General features: G+C 43.9%; 1 protein-coding gene and 1 long non-coding RNA gene across 4 annotated transcripts in view; one reads left to right on the top strand and one right to left on the bottom strand.

Moving 5' to 3' along the window:
- Window positions 1–14,527, top strand: part of syne3 (spectrin repeat containing, nuclear envelope family member 3) — a 26,328-nt gene extending 11,801 nt beyond the window's left edge. The window contains exons 12-18 of one of the 3 annotated variants that reach the window (XM_017476013.3): window positions 1,040–1,201; window positions 1,377–1,549; window positions 2,436–3,075; window positions 3,185–3,331; window positions 4,622–4,795; window positions 4,916–4,957; window positions 9,106–14,527. In XM_017476013.3, coding sequence (XP_017331502.1) covers window positions 1,040–1,201; window positions 1,377–1,549; window positions 2,436–3,075; window positions 3,185–3,331; window positions 4,622–4,795; window positions 4,916–4,957; window positions 9,106–9,294 — 1,527 coding nt within the window. In that variant the 3' untranslated portion in view covers window positions 9,295–14,527. Of the gene's footprint in view, window positions 1–1,039; window positions 1,202–1,376; window positions 1,550–2,435; window positions 3,076–3,184; window positions 3,332–4,621; window positions 4,796–4,915; window positions 4,958–9,102 lie in introns of all 3 variants that reach the window. The other 2 variants (XM_017476012.3, XM_017476014.3) reach the window with 2 other exon arrangements.
- On the bottom strand, window positions 9,245–24,870 carry LOC124628482 (uncharacterized). The gene is made up of 2 exons (XR_008397028.1): window positions 23,711–24,870; window positions 9,245–9,290 (listed from the first exon to the last, which is right to left on the bottom strand). It is a non-coding gene; the product is annotated as an uncharacterized LOC124628482 (long non-coding RNA).

The following is a 24,870-nucleotide window of genomic DNA, read 5'->3' as shown; positions in this document are numbered from 1 at the left end:
ACTCTTTGAACTGTCCGCTTCAAAATTCCATGCCTTGAGTAATTCCGTCCGAGCCGCGCATTTCTTTTCCTCCTGCTGTGCTTTGATCACGGTCGTGGTGGTGGTGATGAAGACTATGATCAAACCGTGCTTATTTTGGCCCGAGGATTTCGGCTCAGTGAGATGTTTACTTATTGAACAAAGTGACTCTGAAAGCAGCCATTTCTACGTCCATAAGGACGCAAAGTTCTTCTGGTTCAAGTTTCGGAGTGTCGGTACAGCGTGCAGTACAAAGTATGAATAATTAGTGATATTTTAATATTTTTTTTACACCACCGGAACCTCGTCGCCGTGCGTATTAGCGCCCGGTTGATATAAATCGGCCGATCACACCGATGGATATTCGTCAGTTTTAGCAGAAATCCTGCCAAAAATAGCTGAGATGTTCTACGTGAATGTGACATGCCCTGTAGACCACTAGGGGGTGCTAATCATTTGGTTTATATACTAGTATAGCTGGTTGATAGCTAGTTTTATAGAGTCAAATGCAAGTATTACAGTATATACACCTGCATGCAGGGTTTTTATACGCCAGACCTGCCAACCGCTCCGTATTTCAACATCTGAGTACGCAGCTACGAGTAATCAGTCCAAAATATGCCAAAAAAAAAAAAAAAAAAAAAAACAACAACCAGCAAATATGCCAGTCGACATGTGAAGCTGGAATGAACGACATTCGCGTAGGTGTTTTGAACTCTCTGGTATTTACGATCATAGACACGATGAAAGCCCCGCCCCCTTCCCATATCCTCCCACAGTATTAATCGTCTCATTTCGTTTCCGTTGAAAGAAGCGCCGTGACGGTAAATGGAGAATGTGTCGAGTTTATTGATATGAAATCAAATCTATAAGTGTATGTTTGACTGAGCTAATATTAGACGAGTGTGACATTGCCAAATTCTGACAATTTCAACGTAATCAACTAGGAACTGTACACGGGACACAGTTATGGAATATGTATATAAAATAACATCATCCGCGTGTGTCGTGCGTTTATCAGACGAAGGTGGACGAAAGTGAGGCGGGTATTTTGCTGCACGAGAGCTTCCATGAGGGTCTGCTGAACGTGGAGAAATGGCTGATGATCATGAGGCAGAAGCTGGAGTCGTTCCGAGGACCGAACGGAGAGTGGAGCGTGGTGAACCGACAGCATGAAGCAGAGGTGTAATATACATGCATGCATATAAATTTGTATAAATCATATATAAAGTTACACTAAAGTCTTAAAGGGGTCAGATCCCTCACACGTATCATGCGTATAACCTGGTCACCTTTGTACTCTGAATGAAAATCCCATCATGCTCAAGTCACCTGTTGTTTCTACCCGGCTCCTGCAGAGGGCGCTGGGCGAGTTTCCAGCAAGGGAGCTGCAGCTGCACAGGACCGAAGCGCAGGGTCAAGCCGTGCTGCTGAAAACCTCCGAGGACGGCAAAGTTCACATTCAGCGTGACCTCAGGCGCCTGCGTGAGTCCTGGATGTCTCTCCACGCGCTCAGTCTGAACCTGTACAGGTGAGACTCTGGGAAGCTCTGCGTGGGATTATGGGTAATAGTGCTGTATTAAAGAACCCGACTGTACCGAGAACGGACGTTGAAACACTCGGGTATCTATCGGATTCTAGTGTAGACAAGTCCGATTTTTCAAACTCGCATGGTAAAATAGCTGAGATATGAAATTTATATGACATACGAAGTGGTGTCCAGGGAAAACCGGCCTGTGTGTTACGTCGTATTTATACCCCTGTGAAACAGGAAGTCATGGTCGGTTGACCGAGTTCCTGTTCCTAGTCACCCGGGTGTACTAAAAAAAAAAAAAAGTTAAACATCAATGGGAATATACTTCAAATATATTTTTCTCATATGAATTCATAGGGGTGCCAATAATTGTTGCACACCTATATTTAACTATTCATTTATTTATTTATTTATTGTATAAACCTGTGTTGTGTTTGCACTTGTTCGTTATCCATGAGAGCAGAGTATTTCAACAATAAAGACAAGTTTTCACCGCCGCATTTGCTCATATTTACCAAGGGTGCCAATATTAGTGAACGCCGCTGTATTTTAAATCTTATTCTGCCTCCGAGTCATATTGATTCGGATTCTTATTCACGATCTTATTCTCCCTCTGATTCTTCTTTTGATTCTTAGTCTGACTCTTCTTCCAAGAAGGGTTATGAGGGCGTCAGTTTTTGCAGGAAGTGACATCATTCCATGAAGCTTTTTTTTAAAATTTTATGGGAACATTTTGCCGGATCGGACACAGTTCCGTTTGATCACTTTACCAAGTCGACTCCTTTATATGTGTTGAAAATATAAAGAACCCTTTTAATAATTGTCCAGTGGTGTGTAACAGTTGTATAAGATGAGTATATATAAATAAATATTCTTCTTTCAGACTCGTGAGTGGACGCGTGTCGGAGCTCGGTGCTTCAGGAGAACTCGACTCTTCAGTACACCCGCACCGTGCAGACGACTTCCTGGAGGGAAGCGGCGGATCCACAATCCGAGTCGGAGCAGACGGCCGCTCGGGATTCGAGGACGACCTTCGGATTTCTCCGGGCTCGCGGTCGGCCAGAGGTCCAGGAGGATTCGGGGCTTTCGCCAAACATGGGAGATCCGTAACCAAACACGACGATGCGTCTCAAACCGAGGACGGAGAGTTCAGTCCTCCGGACGGAATCCTATCTCCTGATCCGACGCCGTCCGAGAACGTCCACGCAGTCTGGAGAGACGAAACGAGAGGCCGTTCCGCAGCCGACGAAGCGGACTCGATCGCCATTGCACGAGGATTTCCGAGAGACGGAGGACACGCCCACGGGGCAGGAGCGGTCGGGAGAAGTGGATCCGGGAATCGAGGGAGAACAAGGGAATGGGTTGAAGACCACTCGTCCGGAGTGGAAGACGTCGCGGTGCCGAGCGAAAGCCGGAGTGCAAGCGATCCGAAACCCTCGCATACAGATGTTCGACCAAAACAGCTGTCTGTGTTTATGCACGTCGCGGACGCTTCAGCTCACGGCTCCGGAGACGTCACTCAGGTCAGGAATTCCCTTTTTTTCCCCCCGAGCTGGAATCATCCGACTCTTCTCCTGTTTGTCTTGTTTGTGGCTTGTTGCCTGCTGAACACTGTTCACGTTTCTCTCGCAGGTGAGAGAGCGCAGACCCGACTGGAAATCGCGCAGGAGAGAGTTTGACGCCTGGCTGCGTAAAGAGAACGAGAAACTCGCAGGGATTACAAACGACCAAAGAGCGACGAGTACCAAAGGACTGAAGAGACGACGGAACGCACTCAAGGTTGTGAAGCACATCCTGATTTTCTCCCCCCCTCTCTCGCTTTCTCTCTCTCTCCCTCTCTCTCTCTCTCCCTCTCTTTCTCTCCCTCTCTCTTTCTCTCCCTCACTTTCTCCCCCCCTCTCTCTCGCTTTCTCTCTCTTTCTCTCCCTCACTCTCTCTCTCTCTCCCTCTCTTTTTCTCCCTCTCTCTTTCCCTCCCCCCTCTCTCTCCCTCTCCCTCTCTCTCTCTTTCTCTCTTTCTCTCTCCCTCTCTCTCTCTCTCTCCCTCTCTCTCTCTCTCCCTCTCTCTCCCTCTCTCTCTCCCTCTCTCTCTCTCCCTCTCTCTCCCTCTCTCTCTCCCTCTCTCTTTCTCTCCCTCTCCCCCTCTCTCTCTCCCTCTCTCTCTTTCTCTCTTTCTCTTCCTCTCTCCCTCTCCCTCTCTCTCTCTCTCCCTCTCCCTCTCTCTCTCTCTCTCTTTCTCTCCCTCTCCCTCTCTCTCTCTCCCTCTCTCTTTCTTTCTCTCCCTCTCTCTCTCTCTCCCCCTCTCTCTTTCTCTCTCTCTTTCTCTCCCTCTCTCTCCCTCCCCCCCCCTCTCTCTCTCCCTCTCTCCCTTTCTCTCTCCCTCTCTCACTCACTCTCTCTTTCTGTCTCTCTCTTCTGAATAAACGTTCATGTTTACTGTGGATATCGTGGTTCTGATGAAAAGCCAAATGTTTTCTGCGTTGTTTTTGATGTTTGGTTTGTTTGATGCCAGGCTCTAGCGGGCTCTAGCGGGCTCTAGCGGGCTCTAGCGGGCTCTAGCGGGCTCTAGCGGGCTCTAGCGGGCTCTAGCGGGCTCTAGCGGGCTGCAGTCTCGAGATTGGCATGTGAATTTTCTCAGCAGGAGGACGGTCATAAAATGAAGAAAAGTGTTATGAGATGTTTTGCTGTGGGTTTAAAGTGCTCCGTCCGACTGTTAAATAAATAAATAAAAATCAAGCGCTAAATAATAATAATAATAATAATAATAATAATAATAATAATAATAATAATAAGCCTGTGGTTGCAGTTTAGTTAAATCCCAGAAAATCCCAGACAGAACTGTTTTACAGCGGATTTTCTAAATGGTTTAAAGCAAGCTGTGTGTTATAAATAAATAAATAAATAAATAAAAGTAAAAAACTTCACTGCTATGTCTCGTAGAAGGAAAAAGGGGCGGAGCTTTCCAGCTCATTTCCAGGCCAGAAAAAAAAACAAGCATGAAATGAAAACCGAGCGAATTCCACTCATCACCTTTTTCTCTCTCTCTCGTTCTAACATATACACATTGCAGGGTCTGCGTTCCGCCATTCCGTGGGGTCAGGCTCAGTTCCAGCAGCTACTGCGCTCCTGGCAGACTGAAGCACAGACCGAGGACGTGGAACTGGAGGAGCTTCGCTACAGATGGATGCTTTATAAATCCAAACTGAAGGACGCTGAAAGTGTTAAAGCTCAGCTCAAACTCCAGGTACTGCGAGTACTGTTGTTCAGTCATTCTTCCTCATAATACAGTACACGCACATACCACTGACGGGCACAGGGAGGCGCTCTTGTAGCAGCAACTGATCTAAATAATGCTGTTTTCCAGGATGAAGGAGTCCAGCAGGAGGAGCTCGTTCGATCCAGAAAGGTACTGCTGTCTTGTCCTCACAATGTTAAGTGCATTCATCCGATGCATGGATGAACCCGGATTTAATATCAGCTCTCGTGATGATTAACGAGTAAAATACAGTCTGTGTTCATATACGGGAACACCTCTAGCTTCGATCAGGTCCAAACTGACTCAAATTACAGCTTTAAATCCGAGCTCCAGATACCATATAGCCATGGAACCGTCTATAATGCTAAACTTACGGAGTTTTTGGGGTTTTTTGTCGGGTTTTTTTGCGGAAAACTACACGAATTGGCGAAGTTTGATCGTGCAGTCGTCTTCCGCGGTGACGTTTGTTGGCAAACGAGACCTTTAAACCGTACTCGTGTGCGACGCACGTGAATCGGAGCGCGCGCCGGACGCCGAACGCACGTCACGGTGACGTCACACGACACGACGCGTCTCGGCCCGAATCCGCGCAAAATTCCGCGAGCTCCTCCGAATATGGCGGCGTTCCTTCGCGATATTTACTGCGATCGCGGAACCCCGTAGTGACCTCACGATCAAACGAACGTCATTAAACGTGCTGTTTGCAAACGTGCCGATCATACAACTTCAAAGATCTACGTTAAAGGCGGACGGTATTCCGTGTTTGTTCGGCATGGAGGTGAATAGAAGTCCTGGGATGAGCACAGGACAGTCTTTCTGGTCGCAGCAGCAGCTCTTGGGTTCACGTCTGCAGTATCCAGACTCGTGTGCTGAAGCAACGGCGAGACTCGGTGACTGCACGAGCTGCTTTATTTAGACTGTCCACGTGGAACCGCGCACAGCAGCGCGAGCGCAGAAGCGTCGGGATGGAACCAGCAGATCCGGAAAGATGACAAACATCGCTGGCCGATTTGAATACCTTGTCAATAAGTAACTCGAGACCAGAAGAATACACACGCCAAGAGACAGGGTTCACGTCAATATGTTCGCCTCGCTCTGTCCTCCAGGTCATGCTCCGTGTATTTAACGTGCACTTCGTCGATTAAAAACAAGGTTTCGGGTTTTTGTCGTTCACGTGAAGTGCTTTCACTTCTCCGTTCCGTGCTTTTCCACGGAGCCACTCGCAGAAACAGTCGCTTCGGCTAAATCGTCTCGAACTAACGGGCTCCGCGCTTTCTCGCCAGATTTAATTCCGAGGCTCCGTGGGACACGGGAGTTTATGAAACACCCGAGACGTGGTCCCTCTGCAGGGAGCGTGCTCCGCTTTCTGGCCCATTTCCTGAATTCTTTAGCATTCGCACCTTGTTTCACACCTCCTTCCCCTTCTGTCTTTCCATCTGTCCTGTCTCTCTGAGGACTAGGCCTGGACGAGAAGCAGCTCCACTGATCAGTGTGCCCTGAAAGTAAAAGACCGCACAAGAGGCTTCTTATTTCGGTTATTTACATGTGCAGGAGTCGCAAGCGGAATTTTGCCGTTGCGTAACGACCGCGTGGGGAAATGTCGTTTGCGGACAGAGTTTCTGTGCAGTTTATGATGTTTAAACAGCGGACGCATCCTGGATGCCTGATTCTGATTATACAGCCCCGGTCTTCCTTCATAATTTGCTAGCATGGCACAGATTGGGGTCGGCACTGTTGGCGGCCATGCATATGGTTTCGGTCATAGGTCACTGGTTTTGGATTATTATTATTATTATTATTATTATTATTCTGGTCAGTAGAGGATATGTTTGATTTGTTCATCATGTTGAGTTTCAATCCGGAAGTTTATTAGAAGAAGCAGTTTCTGGAATCCTCGCTCACAGAAGGTCTTAAAGTTGCTTGTATCTCTTAGTGATGGGGGTATGGCCTCTGTGTGTGTTAGTTCCAGTGACTGGTGTGTCTGTCATACATCAAATTCTTTTATATATATATATATATGTGTGTGTGTGTATGTCATGAATCTACACAAAATAGCCCATAATATTGATGCCATTGAGAAACGCTCCCGCCACCATGCTTCACTTTGGGAATGGTGGACCTTTTATCTCTGGAATTCAATAATCCCACTATCAAACATAACCTGTTAATGATATTAACTGTAAATCCGTGGGGAGGAGGTTTGCCGTCGTGGCGGTTGAAAATTCGGCGCGTACCTGTTTTAATAGTCTTCGTGAAAGGCAGCGTCTGTCGTACAGAATGAGGCGTGGTGTCCCTGAGAAAGGGCTTCACCGCTCCATATTATCATGGCCCTGGTGATTTTAGTCTTATTGTGATGACACCAGCAACCCGACGGGATTTAGGCCTCTCCCGTGGTGTCATTAAGGAGACCTGGTTACACAGTCACCTGCCATTGTCCTCCTGAGTAAATACAGGCTGTGTTCTTGGAACTCCCTCAAAGCACAGGTCTTTCTCACACCTTGGCACGTTTCACCGTGGGAGTAATCGGGGTGTAACCGTGCGGCAGTACGAAAGGATACACGCGCCCAGCTCTTTATTACTTCTGCTTATTGCTTAAAAAGAGCTTCCATTAGCACTGTTTCCCTTCGTCTTCTGTGTGGATGTCGGCGCAAATGAATAATACATGGTCCCTGTGCGTCTACGCCCCGGCGAAGGAGGCGTGGCCTCAGTGCCTGTCAATCTCAGTGAAGGAGGCGTGGCCTCGGTGCCTGTCAGTCCCAGTGAAGGAGGCGTGGCCTCGGTGCCTGTCAGTCCCAGTGAAGGAGGCGTGGCCTCGGTGCCTGTCAGTCCCAGCGAAGGAGGTGTGGCCTCTGTCCTTGTCAGTCCCAGTGAAGGAGGCATGGGATCTGTAAGTAAAGGAGGTGTGGCCTCTGTCCCTGTCAGTCCCAGTGAAGGAGGTGTAGACTCTGTGTGTCTTAGTCTCAATGAAGGAACCTCTGTACCTCTTAGTCTCATTGTAGGAAGCATGGCCTCTCTTCCTGTTATACCTAGTGATGGAGGCGTGGCTTCAATTGCAACCAGTCTCTGTAAATGTTCAATGTGAAGAAGGCCACACCTCCTAATGCAAGGCCGTCGGGAGCAACTCGGGGTTCAGTGTCGGCACGTGGAGGGACGTGGGCCGGGAATCGAACCGCCAACCCTATGATTAGCGGACGACCCGCTGTACCGCCTGATCCACGGCCGCCCCGAAGATAGCACGTGATGGCACATTGAAACAGTTTTAAGTGTACATTTTATATATCGCACCGTTGACCACAAATCGCGTTCTCTCACAGGCAGACAAAGCTTTTGAGCTACGTGCGAAACTTCTGTGTCTTCTCTTGCTTCTGAGAGTGATTTGAGTGCGTGCCCAGATATAATGACCTCACCGTATCCTCTGACTTTGTGTTTTGCGCGTGTCAGTCGCAGGCGGAGATGGACACGCTGTAATTACAGCGAACTCGCCGACTAGGGCCGAGGAGGAAGAGATGTTCTCTTCTCATCCACCCACCCACACTCTCTCTCTCTCTCTCTCTCTCTCTCTCTCTCTCTCTCTCCCACTCACTCTCTTTGGCTTTCTTTCTGAAGCTCCCACTCTGCTACACACACACACACACACACACAGTGCACTTGTGATCTTCTGCATAGGTGGTACAGGGGTGTGTGTGGAGGGTGGGGGGATCGGAGGCCGCACTTTGCCCGCCGTTAGCAGGTGTGGGTGGTTCTTCACTTCCATCATTCTAAAGCAGTGTACAGAGCTTTTGAGTTCTAAGTGTTGCCTTCGTGCTCTCTGCATTTCTGCGGTGGGAGTGTTTTCATTTCTGAATTTGTGCATTTATTTATTTGTGACTTTGAGTCACGGGAAAGTGATTCAGCGTCGCATTTAGCGGTGTTTCTTTAATCGGGGCGTTTATTAGGACAATCAATTCCTCTAATCCTCGCACACAGAACGCCTTAAAGTCTTAAAGCTTGTGTCTGTCAGTGGAGTGGGCGTGGCCCGTGCGTGTGTTAGTCATACATCGAGCGGTCGATCGTCTATCAGTCGCGTATACGTGCTTTATGTCTTCGCAGACGTATATAGATGTCATGAACGTACGCAAAATGGTCAAAGTTAGGTCTGAACATAATGCTGACACCACCATGCTTCACTTTTGGGTGAGGAGAGGTGTTGGGTGTGTGCCAACTGTCGTGTTTGTGCCAAAGCCAGAATGTTTTCCACCCATTCCACCCAAAGCCACACTTATATAAGTGTGTGTGTGTGTGTGTGTGTTTCTTAGCAGGAGAGCTGCTGTGGGTTCCTGTGCCGTGTGTGTCGTGTGGCTCTTCCTCTGCAGCTGCTGCTCCTCGCGCTGCTGCTCTTCGCCTTCCTCCTGCCCATGATGGACGAGGGCACGAGCTGCTCCATGTCCAACAACTTCGCCCGCTCCTTCAACATCATGCTGCGCTACCATGGCCGTCCGCCCACCTAAACACACACACACACACACACACACACACACACACACACATACACACACCTATAAGCATCTATACACGCACATATATACAGACACAGAGCTAACCATGTACACACACATACCCCTACACACATTCTCATGGCTATACTCGCACACACCTACACACACATTCACAAAACTATTTACCCCTGCACACACATCTATACACACAGTTATTCATACATGAGCACAGCTATAATGCACAGGCACCTCACGTACACGTATATACACGTATACACACGTAGGAACACACCTAAACACCCTGACACAGTTGTCTGCCCCATCAGCATCATACTGCCTGGTCCTCTGCACACCTAATCACACACACACACACACAGACGTGCGCGCACACATACTTCTATGCACACAGCTCCTTCAACATCAGTCTCCGTCCACCTAAACACACCCCCACACACACCTACATACATCTATGCACACTTATCCATATTTATCCAACATCAAGCTCCGTCCAGCTGAACACACAGTCACACAACACCCACGCACACCTACACACACACACACACACACACACACACACACACACACGCGCGCACACTCCAACACGCTTTTTTTTTCCCCTGCTCTGAGTCGCATCCAAAATATCACCAAAATATCTGTGGAATGTATACCATATGTACTACTATTATACTTTAATATTATTATTATTATTATTATTATTATTATTATTAATACGTATATTATGTAATATGAACGTGTTAACTTATTCCTTTTCCAAAGAGCAAAAAAAAAAATGTATCAAAAAACAAGAAGCTGCAGAGATGCACTGCAGGAATCCGAGATCAGTTACTGTAGCATCATATTTCACACTCGGCTGGGCCCAGCAGAACCGTGTATGCGAGTGTGTGCGTGTGTGTGTGCGTGTGTGTGTGTGGGAGGCTGGCTTTGACGCTGGCAACCTGTTCCTCACGACTCGAGCTGTCGCGCTGACTTATTTTATTACCGAGGAAGCAGAGTCGAGTAGCTCTTACGAGTGCCGAGACGTTTCTGATCCGGCGTCTCGGTACACTGCGCTGTAGAAGAGTTCTAGCACGCGTGTGTTTCAATATTCTATTTTAACATGCCTTTATTGACTTCCCGTTATGACTCGAGAGCGCAACTCGTACGTCACACGAGAGGCCGCTAGGGACGGGCGATATGACGAAAATATCATATCGCAATACTTGAAAACATTTCTTGGATTCAAGATGTTTACATTGATTAACAAAGTGCGATGTATACACAGGGAGGAGAAGAAAAAATAACCCCGCGATATCTTGCAAATCTAGCATGGTACGCATATGATACGGTCATATAAAACAGCCCCTAGTGGCCACTTTCTGAACAAGTATGCAACAAAATTGGGTTACAATCAAATTAAAATAGCAGCACACTTTACCTCGGCACTAAGCGTTCAGTTAAATATGTGAATTTCATTCCGCTGGTTTGCTACCTAAAGCCCGTGTGAAGGAATCGGTTTAAAATGAAGTATTCTGTTGCTCTGGTTTACACTTCAACACGCCGTATTTGTCAATTAAATTGCGTCAGATCGCACTAATTTCTGAGCAAGTCTGCGTTCATGTCGATTCGACTGTTTGACGCGTCTAGATATCAGCTAGCAAATTATACGCAAGTTATTACAGTAACAGGAGCTAAACTTAAGATGGCGTCTGGGATTTCCTCAAGCGGAAGCTGATGAGGTAATGTTAAAAAAAAAAAAAACGTTACGGAAACATCCATCTGACCGTAAAACGTTTGGTTAGCCATCGACTAAAAAAAAGCTTTGTTTAAAAAAAATAAATACATAAAGTGTCAGTAATGTGTAAATCAGTAGCAGACGAGCCAAAGATCGACGTTCACTATGCATTATTTACAAGAAAGTTGCTACGTTGTTTTTTTGTTTTTTTTTATTTGTAGCTAAGAATTTTAGCGTATACGTTTTTACGAAACCGCTAGGTTAACTTAAAAGGATCTTTTTGCTTGTGATTCAACTAAAGAAAAGATTTGTATATACATATCGTACAAGCTACATATAATGAAATAACCTAAAATTTGACATTTTAAAATATGATCTTCGATGAATTGGTCAAGTCAGCTAGCGAATTTCCCGTAGCGGTGAACGCGGTTCGTAATCCGGACGTCATCTTAAAACAATTTTTTTTTAAAAAAAAACTACAACCAAATACCACGCTAGCTATCGAAGTTATCTTATTAGCTTATGGAATACGTTTTATTTCACAAAAAGTAGCTAGCTAGTTTGCTAGCTTATCTCATACCGATATTAGCGATGATGTAGCTAGCATCGTCCATCGTCCTCCCATCAACGCAACACCAACTCGCTTATTCGATACGACGCTAGTGCGAGTTTCGAAATCTTTTATTATTATTTAAATGTTTTTAATTGATTTCTTTCCGGCACATGAGAAGAAGAATGTCTGCGTTTGAAAGTCAGTATGCACGTGCGTTTACATTCAGCCGGTTTCTTTTCGTGAGCTGTTCTGAAGGGTCCAGCCTGTGGAGTGAAAAATGGTCCAGCATGACGAGTATGTCCTCGCTTTAAAACGTTCTCTTCTTTTTCTTTTTTCTTTTCTTTTACCCCCGGGTCCTGCGTTTTTAATTTATTTATTTTTCCTCTGGCGTGCTCTTCTCAGCGGGCCGACCGTTGCTACAGCAACCGGGACCAAATTTAGTTGCTCTATTAGGATCCCACCATAAAGGTCTATTGTTAGAGCAGCTGTCTGAGAGATTATTAGGACGGTTCTGTATAACTCGGAGTATACGGCTTCTCTTATGCAGAACGACGGGGGGCCGGCCCGAGCCTGCCGGAGCGCGTGCGCGTGGGTACAGTGCGTGCGTGTCCTTTAAGGAGAACTACAGGAAGCTCAGGTGGATTTTGTATTCGAAAGCAGTGTTAAACATGTCGGAATATTTCTGTCATGCCTCAGAAAAACAAGACGACTTTATTTACGCGTTCTTTTAAACTATGTTATGCAACAACGACGAAAAGAAAGCACATGCTCATGAAGAATCTTTAAAGTCACCCAAAACTTTCTATATTCAGAAATCTTTTTTCGGCGGCATCGAGTTTCGCGGAACTGACACCATTCAACGCGTCACCGTGAAGAATGACGGCGAGCGATCGAATCGCGCGGCCGAATCGAGCGAAGATGGCAGTCACGGATACCGAGTTGAATTTTTAGGTGACATAAAGTGAGCGCGCCCCAAAAGCACGCGAGATGGAGAGGAGGGGGCGGGGCTTTCGGGCGGTGTAGGTTATTATCGGAGGTTTCACAACTCGTACACAGCCGTCATCGATTTCAGATTTCTTCATGGTTCCTCTGATCGTCCCTATTTTACATCGGAGGAGAAAAAGACGGCCCTTTTGGCAGAGTTAAAACTCCGCAGGTCGTAAACGGTGGCATTCCGGCGCGGAGACGCGTAAAAGTCGGCAGGTCCGTAATCTAACGCGTGTATGATTGGAGTCAACGTCACTGGCAGTATAAAATCGATTCGATCGCTAGATCGGCCCAGTGACATCGGGAAAGTCCGGTCAAACACAACGTGCCCGTGTTAATCAGATCCATTCAGAGCCGAAGAGGACGCGAGTTCCAATATTTACACCCGGAGGAAGATTTCAGTAACGTATCGTAGGGTAACTTCGGCTAATTCGAGTGGATTTTTAATCACGGATCGCGTTAACATTCAATACAAGTGACTAGTCCTAGGTTTAACGCCACTGGATGTTCATTAACGCAGTACGTAATGGTAATTAAAGGAACCTCGACGATAAGGTGTCAGTTCACTTAAATATATGAACACCCCCAGCTGTATAAGCTCCGCCCCTTTTGCCCGGTAAACCAGTGTTACACCGCCTGCGTTTGAACATAATAGGCTGTTACGTTGTACGATGCGATAACACTCTCCTGTCGCGTGGTATCAGGACCGATTTTTCTAATAAGATATCCATCTCCTGTCTTTCTTAAAGAGCAACACCAACGACCTGTATTCCTATTTTGTGTTAACGGCTGCTGAAAATCTTTCAATTGTAGAACGAGAGAGAGAATAAATGGGATTATTACGTGTACATAACTTGATATGTTATGGGGAAAACTCTCATTTGGTTTCTTTTAGTAGCATCATGAACCGTAGTGACGTTATCAGGGTTTCACGTTAAACCGAGTAGCGGAGTAGCACCGACGAACGCCACGTTATTTGTTTACGATATTCAGCGCTGTCGGACGCTCGATCCTGATTGGTCAGAAGGTGTAGATGAATTTTTCTAGCCGCAAGGTTTGTTATTGCGTTTCTTCTAATACGTTATCGTTTTGCCGTAACGTGACGTCCTACTACGACAACTTACCCAGGCGGACGCTTTGCAGAAACGGATATTTAAAAACTCGCGTATTCGCATCGATGGAAGGAGTCTCCGGTTTTAGCGTGTTTTTTTTTTTTTTTTTTTTTTTTAGCGTAGTCGGACGTAAAGTCGTAATTTTACGTTTTAAAACACAGGAAAGTCTTTGCAGTTTCTCTGTAGCATGACGAGTAAGGCAAAGCTAGCTAGTGCTACGTAGTGCATAGGGACTGGCAGTGACCAAAATAAAGTTTAAAATTATTTTGTTTTGTTTTATATTTTTCAGTCATTTCATTGGTGTTGCTCTTTTAAAAATGCAGAAAAGCCCCAGCGCCGATTCTAATCGCACACACGCTTTAACTTTAAAGTTCAGGGTGACTTTAACGTAGAACTTTGTTAATACTTGATACCTGTGTAACCGAAACCTCAGTACAGTCGACTGCACTTAATCAGCTGTAACGTGTTCTAGAACCGAAATGTAGAAGTTTTGCGTATCCGTGCGCTCCTTTACGTTGCTCATCTTTTCCCGAACCCTGTAGGAGTCCTGTATGGCGGATGTGTACTCGGACGCGATACCGTGCTCATCTATAACACTGTGCGAGAAAATATTTTCAAAACGGAGTCAGTTATGCAAATCGTCTGAGGATTTCTATTTTCTTTTCGCGTAGAGGCTTTCGATGTTAAACGTGTGCTAAGTTAAGAAGAAAAACCGTATGTCCTATTAAAATGACAAGGTTCATGCTATTTTCATACGATATTTTGAACTGTGTAACATGCTCTATTACAACTTAAAGCTGATAGACTGTATTTAACCAATATTTTTGTATTTCATCCATGGCAATAAATATGTAACATGTATGCAGTGTATGGAACGTGTTGTTACTCGGTGACATTTTCTTAACCCCGATGAATCCAAATTCCTCTGTGTATTTCAGGTTAATAATTCCCACTGCAGCTGCTCTTTGTCTCATCCCGCTACGGCACTGTTTTAACGCTGTGGTTTCCACTGCGTTCATTTCTGTTCGCTGTTTGTGTCACGTAGCAGTGCCTTTGAACAGGATTTTTGATGATGAGACAGAATCCAATAAGATACGATTTCAATTAATCAGATAACCGGTCGATATTTGACGATACCACTGAATCTGCAACGATTCAACATTTAACATAACCACTGAATGTGATCAAATACGATACAATGCGATTTTGATTCATAAAGCAATGATTTTGATTCATAAGACAACGATTCAATACTATTTTGATTCATAAGACAACGATTCAATACTATTTTGATTCATAAGGCAACGATTCGATACAATTTTGATTCATAAGACAACGATTCAATATCATTTTGATTCATAAGGCAACAATTTGATACAATTTTGATTCATAAGATGATTCAATACTATTTTGATTCATAAGGCAATAATTGGATACAATTTTGATTCATAAGGCAATGACTCAATACTATTTTGATTCATAAGGCAACAATTTGATACAATTTTGATGAGACGATTCAATACTATTTTGATTCATAAGACAACGATTCAATACTATTTTGATTCATAAGACAACAATTAAATACTATTTTGATTCATAAGGCAACGATTTAATACTATTTTGATTCATAAGACCGATTCAATACTGTTTTGATTCATAAGACAACGATTCAATACTATTTTGATTCATGAGACAACGATTCAATACTATTTTGATTCATAAGGCAACGATTCAATACTATTTTGATTCATAAGACAACGATTCAATACTATTTTGATTCATAAGGCAACAATTTGATACGATTTTGATTCACAGGGCAACTATTTCATTTTTGACGATGCCGCTGAATCCGATTCAATACGATTTTGATTCATAAGACAATGATTCAGTATTTGAATCGTCGTGCCACTGAGTCTGTTCTGATACAATTTGATTGGTCAAAAGTATGTGGACACCTGACCACCACACCCACATGGGGCTCGGTTGCCAGGCATATTACAGGTTTTTTAATAATAATCCACCCATCTAATATGCGTTATTGATTGGATTCTACATTTACATCTAAGAATAAACTTCTGAAAAGTTACTTTACAGGTGAAGCTTTCTGTAAGGAAATGTTTATTTAACATTTGAGAAAGAAGACCGTGTGACTCGCGTTAAAGTTTTCCACCGTGGGAACGTCTTCAGGACAGAGAAGTTGGCACCCTGTGGTGACATGACAAGCTGCGTTATGTTTATTCTTATTAACTTAACTCTGAGAGAGAGAGAGAGAGAGAGAGAGAGAGAGATGTTGGTCAGGGAACTGTTTAGAGCACTGAGGACAGAAGTGATAACAGGAACTAACTTGTTTCGTGGACGTTCCACAACATTAAATGAAACTATAAACTGTTTGGGTTTTTTTTTAAAGGTATGAGGTGTCTGTTTAATGAATAAAACAATTGTAAGTGTTGGCAAATTGCAGTGGTTTAAGATGAATAAAACATTTCAGGACATTTCAGTATCACGTCTGGGTGGTAACATTAACTAAAGAATCTGAAAACAGTAACTAAGGTTGGAGGAATGGTGGAGTGTGGCCAGGTGGCATCGCCGCCCGTGAACGTTACTGCCACGGCTCCGTCTGAAACACGAATTCGAGCCGTACTTCAGCGTTCCATAAGAAAAATAAACGATTACGTCCGTGTTGTGTAAGTACTCTAAAACAGAAATATTACATATTGTGAAAAATTTATACTGTCGTTGTGCACGTTTCCACACTGTGGCGGTGTGCCATGTGGAGTTTAGCTCAAAGGGAAATTCCACTGTTCTTTAGTAGGATCTGATCCAAACACCTCGTCTTCTGTGTTGGAGATTAGCAAGATTAACTGCAAGAACGTCCCTTAACTCGTTGAGCGAGTTGTGCAACATCTGATAGTGTTACGGAAACCAGGAACACTGTACGATTGTGCTTTGTGATAAACTCTGGTGTGTTTCATGTCCAGAAACGACCCCGGTCGAGGTGCCACTCAGCCCTTCATTTTTCAACAACAAACATGCCTTTAACCGATTTTAGACTGTTCTTTACAAGGTTTCTCAGACGATCGTAGCATTTTAGTAACTCTTTAACGTAATGAGGTTTGTTCTTAGCGTAGAATCAGCAACAAAAAAAAGGTGTTTAAAGGTACAGTCATCATTTCGGGGGATGTTAGCTGGGTTGAGGCTGGTGATAGGAACACTCTCTCTTTCCGGTGAGTCAAATCGTTCACAGCTTCACCAATAAGAGTCGATTCGTTTGGCCCTTTGTTCTCAAACTTTGATTATATTACAAAGTTTGGGGCAGTGGTGGCTTGGCGATTAAGGGTTACTGATCAGAAGGTCGGGGGTTCGAGCCCCAGCACTGCCAAGCTGCCACTGTTTGGACCCTTGAGCACGGCCCTTAACCCTCTCTGCTCCAGGGGGCGCTGTATCATGGCTGACCCTGCGCTCTGACCCCAACTTCCTAACATGCTGGGGTATGCGAAGAAAAGAATTTGACAGTGCTGTAGTGTATACGTGACCAATAAAGACTCATCATCATTAAAATGTTAATTAGCATGCGTGTGTAATAATAATAATAACAATGAATTATAATTGTACTACTAATAATCGTTTATTTTCACTGTGTACTTTAGGTGGCTTCGCCACTCGATACCACGGTATGGTTGAAAGTAAAGAAAAAGCCAACGAGAGACTTTTCTTCTTCTCGTGATCTTCAGGAAGTTCAGATGATGCAACTTCCTGTTGACTCGTGGACAATTCCAAACACTTCACTTCAGAGGTGAAGGAAGGACGGAATGAATGAATTAAAATGGACTCTTTTTTTTTCCATGGAAAAGGATGTTCCAAGCGTGAGATGTTAAACAGATTCACCCGTTAACGCGTGAATTAGTGCATTATTTTAATTTTAATGATTAGATTTCAAGCGGAAGTGTAGTTAGAGCAGGATCGGACATCTGAAACGTGGACGTCGTGAAGGACGCCCTGTGTGTATTTTAATGAATTAGGGGAATTTCTTTTGGCTGTACTTTGCATACATATTTGTGAATGGAGCATCAATAGGACACAAACGGTGTCGGGTATCTGCTGCACTGTGCGTTTTTAGTCTATTTAGGACACTGCTGAGAGAAAACTGGGTCTAATCCGAGTCCGATATGTCACAGCGCACACACACACACGGCTACTAAGAAACATCAGTATTTTCCTGTTCTATTAGTTAATCATTGTTTCTGTCTGGAGTCAATTGGTAAACCTTCACGTGGGTGACTGTTTGCCTTTTAGGTGTGTGTGTGTGTGTGTGTGTGTGTGTGTGTGTGTGTGTGTGTGTGTGTGTGTGTGTGTGTGTGTGTAAAGGTATGTTTGATCTCTGCTCCATTTGGCATTCCGACTCATCCAGACCTGCATTGGCGTAGTTCACTCAGAGTGCTCTAATTTATGCAAACAGTATTCCTGCTCAATGCCAAGTGCTGGTCCACTCACACACTCGTCCACCCACGCACACACACACAGATTTCACACAGCTGCTTTCTCACTCCTCACTCATGCTTGTGGCATGTTATGATCTATTCCTCTATTATGCCTTACACCACAGTGCTGTTTCCTTCTGGTATCTGATTGGTCAGAAGGAGAGGTGTTGAATAATTTTCTATAAGTAGTACTTCCTGCTACACGGTTTATATAAATGTGCTCATTCTAATACGTTATCGTTTGTACAGCAGCAGCTCACTCACACGGGCTTGTATACGGTGTATCCTGACGTAATCTTACATAATTTTGTTATTTAAAAGTCTGCTTTTTATGAAGTTGACTTCATAAATTCCTACTGCTACTGCTCTGATTGTTGAACTTTTATGAATTTTTCAGAATCACTACTGAAACATGATAAAAGTTTAATAGGACTAAAAATACTTGCAGCTCACAGAAGGACCTAGGAGTTACAGAATGTCATCCAAAACCTCCAAGGAAATGGTGGGTTGGTAGGAAGGTTTGCCTTTTTAGGAAAATAATGCGGACATCATGTAAGAAGTGAGTGGAATTTTGGTTGTTTGGTTGGAAGATGGGTAGGTGTGATGGTTGGTAGGTAGGTAAGTTGGTTGGTTGGTTGGTATGTAGGTAAGTTGGTTGGTTGGTAGGTTGTTTGGATGGTAGGTAGGTAAGTTGGATGGCATGGTAGGTTGGATGGTTGTGGTTGGTAGGTAGGTAAGTTGGGTGGTAGGAAGGTAGGTAGGTAGTTTGGTTGGTTGAATGGACAGTTGGTTGGTTGCTAGGAAAGTAGGTAGGTAGGTAAGTTGGTTGGTTGGTAGGTAGGTAGGTAAGTTGGTAGGTTGTTTGGATGGTAGGTTGGTTGGTTGGTTGGTAGGAAAGTTGGTTGGTTGGTTGGTAGGAAGGTAGGTAGGTAGGTAGGTTGGCTGGTTGGTAGGAAAGTAGGTAGGTAGGTAGGAAGGTAGGTAGGTAGGTAGGTTGGTTGGTATGTTGGTAGGAAAGTAGGTTGGTAGGAAAGTAGGTAGGTAGGTAGGTAGGTTGGTTGGTTGGTAGGAAAGTAGGTAGGTAGGTAGGTAGGTTGGTTGGTTGGTAGGAAAGTAGGTAGGTAGGTTGGTAGGAAAGTAGGTAGGTAGGTTGGTTGGTTGGTAGGAAAGTAGGTAGGTAGGAAGGTAGGTTGGTTGGTTGGTAGGAAAGTAGGTAGGTAGGAAGGTAGGTTGGTTGGTTGGTAGGAAAGTAGGTAGGTAGGTAGGTAGGTTGGTTGGTTGGTAGGAAAGTAGGTAGGTAGGAAGGTAGGTTGGTTGGTTGGTAGGAAAGTAGGTAGGTAGGTAGGTAGGTTGGTTGGTTGGTAGGAAAGTAGGTAGGTAGGGAGGAAGGTAGGTTGGTTGGTTGGTTGGTAGGAAAGTAGGTAGGTAGGTAAGTTGGATGGTAGGGTAGGTTGGTTGGTTGGTTGGTTGGTAGGAAAGTAGGTAGGTAGGGAGGAAGGTAGGTTGGTTGGTTGGTTGGTAGGAAAGTAGGTAGGTAGGTAAGTTGGATGGTAGGGTAGGTAGGTTGGCTGGTTGGTAGGAAAGTAGGTAGGTAGGAAGGTAGGTAGGTAGGTAGGTTGGCTGGTTGGTAGGAAAGTAGGTAGGTAGGTAGGAAGGTAGGTAGGTAGGTAGGTTGGTTGGTATGTTGGTAGGAAAGTAGGTTGGTAGGAAAGTAGGTAGGTAGGTAGGTAGGTTGGTTGGTTGGTAGGAAAGTAGGTAGGTAGGTTGGTTGGTTGGTAGGAAAGTAGGTAGGTAGGTAGGTAGGTTGGTTGGTTGGTAGGAAAGTAGGTAGGTAGGTTGGTAGGAAAGTAGGTAGGTAGGTTGGTTGGTTGGTAGGAAAGTAGGTAGGTAGGAAGGTAGGTTGGTTGGTTGGTAGGAAAGTAGGTAGGTAGGAAGGTAGGTTGGTTGGTTGGTAGGAAAGTAGGTAGGTAGGTAGGTAGGTTGGTTGGTTGGTAGGAAAGTAGGTAGGTAGGAAGGTAGGTTGGTTGGTTGGTAGGAAAGTAGGTAGGTAGGTAGGTAGGTTGGTTGGTTGGTAGGAAAGTAGGTAGGTAGGGAGGAAGGTAGGTTGGTTGGTTGGTTGGTAGGAAAGTAGGTAGGTAGGTAAGTTGGATGGTAGGGTAGGTTGGTTGGTTGGTTGGTTGGTTGGTTGGTAGGTAGGTAAATTGGTTGGTTGGAAGGTATGTACTTCTATTCTGATTAATCCTTTCCTTGCATAACCGAGGAATCATACATCTTTTATGAAGCATGTCAGGAAAAAGCTTTGCAGTTACATTTTTACATGACACATCCCACACACATCCCACACACACACACACTTTCTGTATTTCCTACAGGGCATATGAAGACACAGACACACTGAAACAGATTCACAAAGTAAAACCTGATTAAAGGCATAACGCAGAATAATTGATGACCTGAGCTCAAAAAAGCAAAGCAGTCCAGAAGGTTCAGTATGTTCAATACGGATTACAGATTATAATCCTCAAATACTATAATCCCTCTTTTATTGTATCATTCCCTAAACCCTTTCATCCCTTTCATTTTTTTGTGCCCTTGTTCTGGCAAGGTCAGTCTTGCACTTCCTTCCTGAAAGTTTATGTTAATGGTGGCCATGGCTTTGCATGCCGTTTGCATCACCGGCCACAGGATATGACACGTGTGGCTTGAAGGAACAAATAAGACATAGATGTCTGAATGGGGTGTCAATTATTTTGCACAGCTTTTCTAGGAAGAAAGCGTATTGTGGGCGTTTGCATTCGTTAATTCAATAACGACTGTGTACTGGTCGCTGGAGATTATTTTGACGCATGTCTGCCCATTGCATTTGTTTATCTGATTATAAATAATTCAATTAGCCTGGTGTATTTGCACACTGAAGGTTTTCCAGCATGGTTCTTCAACACAGAAACTCTTATTATGTTTGATATTATTCGCCTGGTGGATATATGATTTATTCCTCAGCTTGCTTGTGTGTTGATTTGGCTGATTAATGATTAATAGAACTTCCACCTAGTGATACACAACTGCTGTGGAGAATTTCTTTAAAGGCTGAGCACATGGGAGGTTTGCTAATTTGATCATTTTGTTGACTATGGGGCTAAAATATTGCCTTGTTAAAAAAAGAGTACATTAAAGGAGGAAGCCATGATGGGCATCATGAATCACTTTACTGATTTGATTGACTAATTCTGTTGATTATGTTAATAATATTACTTTGGTCAAGAATTGTGTGTGGGGGTGTGTGTGTGTGTGTGTGTGTGTATAGTACTGATGGGTTACTTTTGCAATCTGAAATCATTCCACGAATCTCTTTCAGTTTTGATTCATTTGACTCACCACTCCAGAACCATTGTGAAAAGACAGGAATGATTCTTTTGCAACGATTCAGGGTGAATCAATTCATGAGAATGAATGAATCCGTTTTTTTTTTGTTGTTGTTGTTTTGTTTTTTAAACATATAAACTAAATGAATCAAGTGATGGGAGTCATGAGTCCCTTCAGTGGTTTGATTAGCTGATTCTGCTGATTATAGAAGGAATTTATTACTTTGATCAAGACGCTCGTTGTTAATGTGCGTGTCATTTTGCTCGAGTTCATTAACGGATGATGTGAGTTATTATAATTCACTTTGAACTGCCTGTTCAACCAATGAACTCTTTTCAATTTGGATTCATTTGATTCGCCATTCCAGAAGCACTGTGTCAAGGCAGGAATGATTCTTTTGCAACGACTTGATGTGAATCGTGAATCAATTCACAACAATTAATTAATCAAATAGTGGGGTTTTTTGTTTGTTTGTTTGTTTGTTTGTTTGTTTGTTTTAGCTTGTATGCAGGGGCAGGTGATTGTTCAAAAAAAAAAAACTTAAGAAATTTAAGAAGAAAACAATACACAAGGACAGGGATTAAGGATGAATTCAGCTGCTAAGCTACGTATGTTCTTGCATTGGATTCTGCCTTATGTGTAAATCAATCTGGATTAAGACTGTCCAATGTAGTGAGAGCGACAGAGAGAGAGAGAGAGAGAGAGAGACTCTCGCTACTTCATTTTGACCAAACACTCATTTAATTACAGCAACCTAAAATAAGCTTTTCTAATACCATTAGCGAGCCCTCAGGGCAAGGACACGTGCATATGAGGACAAAGTCTCCATTTAAAAGACCTCTAGGTGCAGCACATAGGCTATCCATATGAACCAGTGGGCACTCGCTGGACACTTTAATAGGAACACCGGTATGTACACATGATCAGACTGGTTTGAGCTGACAGGAAGGCCAACGCAAACGACCCCTCTTTACAACCGCGTTGAGCAGAAAAGCATCTCAGAACGCACAACAGGTCAAGACTCGGATGGACACAAACTGGAATCTGAGGCTCCAACGGCCGCAGGTTTATCCAAACTGGGGCAGATGAAAGCCGGAAAACCGTCGCCTGGTCTTTTTGTTTGACGTGACGATTAACTGAAGCTCTTGACCTGCGTTTGCATGATTTTATTCACCGTGTTGCCGCCACGTGATTGGCTGATTGGATAAATACATGCATGTGCAGGTGTATAACAGATAGAGATAACAGAGTGGCAGCGGATCGTGTGTTCATACAGTACGCACACAGATTCTCCCAGCCCATGGTGACAGTTTTCCACTAACCCACACACTTTCACAGTGGACAGATGGTCACTACTGGTAAGCTGCCATTTCTGCGTCTATCAGAGCAGTCATTTCGGTTCCTCCACATGAAATAAACTCCGTAACCATGGCTATGGCTCATGAACAAACAAGGAGCTCATCAAATCATTAAATATTTCTGTGTGATGTTTTCATAAGGCAAAAAAAAACCCAAAAAACTTTACATAATACATAAAATCATGTAAGAACCAAAACTCTTAGGATAGGGGCATGATGTTTTAGTAAAATAATCAACAACAAGCTGGTGTGCTGAAGCAATGTTACGGTTCCCACTGTCCCCCATGTATTAATGTCGTAGTATTTATCCGTTTATAGTTACGCTTAATGTTGTGGAATGTCTGTGGAACAAGTTATCACTTACATTATAGCAGCTATAAACAGTAATACTATCACCAGTATTATTTCTCTCTCTCTCTCTCTCTCTCTCTCTCTCTCTCTCCCTCTCTCTCTCTCACTCTCGTAGTTAATAATACAATAAATAATTAATTAAAGAAACCGGAAAGCACGTCCTCCTCTGTCCTTTCTGGTGCTGGAAAACGTAAACGTACAAATTTATCTCTGACTATTACAAAGCGCTGACACTGGCGACTCCTTCCATAAAATGTTCAACGAACGGCTTCTTACAATAAAGACGAAAAACTAAACGACGACGGAAACGATAAACGTATTATAGCAAGCGCATTAATGGAACTGCAGTTGATAGAAAATAAGAAAATGAGTTTTATAGGAAATGAATTGCAATCTGACCAATCAGAATCAAGAATGAAGCCTCAGCACTGTGGTGATGTAGTTTTAACACACAGTGCCACTGAATACAAATAGATATATATCTTTTTTATCACCTGTTCAATGCTAATCAGATTCCATCGCCCAGAGTAGCTCAGTTTTATCACCTCTATACCAGAGCTATAACATGCTGTACTCAGGAGAGCCGTGTACGTCCTCCAACAGAGGTTTATTCCAGCTTCATACACGATCCCTGGTCGTAGCCGAGTGGAGAACCTGTCAGACAGCGAACAAAGGCGAATCAATAGTCGCGAATGAGGAATTCAGGCCGAAAACAACACGGCGAGACGCAGGAGGGAGCCGGGAAAAACATGAATAGGAGAAAACAGCTTTAAAAAAAAGATGTTAGCTGGGCTGAGGCTGGTGATGGGAACACTCTCTCTTTCCGGTGAGTCAAATCGTTCACAGCTTCACCAATAAGAGTCGACTCTTTCGGCCCTCGAACGGCTCGTTCCCAAACTTCGTGATTATATTATGGGAATATCATGGCCTGTGATTTGCGATGGGTCGACTATGGCTGAAGTTGACCACTATACTTGTCAGTGAGAATCAGAAAGGCTCTACAAATACAATGTTCTTGATAAACACAATAAACCTCCCTGAATTAATGTTACCGTGATACTGTTTTATTAAGAAGAATAATTTCCATTGCTCGTGACAACTGAAAATCCAAGTAAATGAAACGCTGTGTAATCCGACAAAAGAAGAGAACATTCCTTTAAAGGGTATAAATCATGAGGGCTAGATCGAGCGTGTCGGATCATTTTCTATGTTTAACGTGTTATAGCAACCAACAAGTATTTTCCCAGCTGAAGAGACGCAGCCCCATAGCATGACGCTACCGCCACCATGCTTCATAGTGTGTCTGTGGTGTTCTTTGTGTGAAAAGCTGGTTTGTTTTTGTGTGAAACATATCTTTTAGAATTATGGCCATAAAGTTCATAAAGCCTGGATTTATTTTTCCCTCCATAGCCCAGACAGGTGAAGATTACGAGGGATTGTTGTCACACGGAAGGTGTGACCAGTACTCACCTTTAATGTTGCCGTAGGTCTCTCGGAAGCCTGTGTGATGATAAGTTTCAAAGTGCTCAAAGGACAACTAATGTAGACTGGTGCCTGAGGATGTCCTGTAACGTGATATATTCTTGTGTGTTGAAATTTATATTTAACCTGAAATATAACAGAACTACCAGGGTTGCCAGATGGAATCGAATCA

The sequence above is a fragment of the Ictalurus punctatus genome, chromosome 9, assembly GCF_001660625.3.
Source record: "Ictalurus punctatus breed USDA103 chromosome 9, Coco_2.0, whole genome shotgun sequence".
Lineage (NCBI taxonomy): Eukaryota > Metazoa > Chordata > Actinopteri > Siluriformes > Ictaluridae > Ictalurus > Ictalurus punctatus.
Note: the sequence above shows the minus strand (reverse complement) of the source record. Positions and strands in the feature narration are given on the sequence as shown.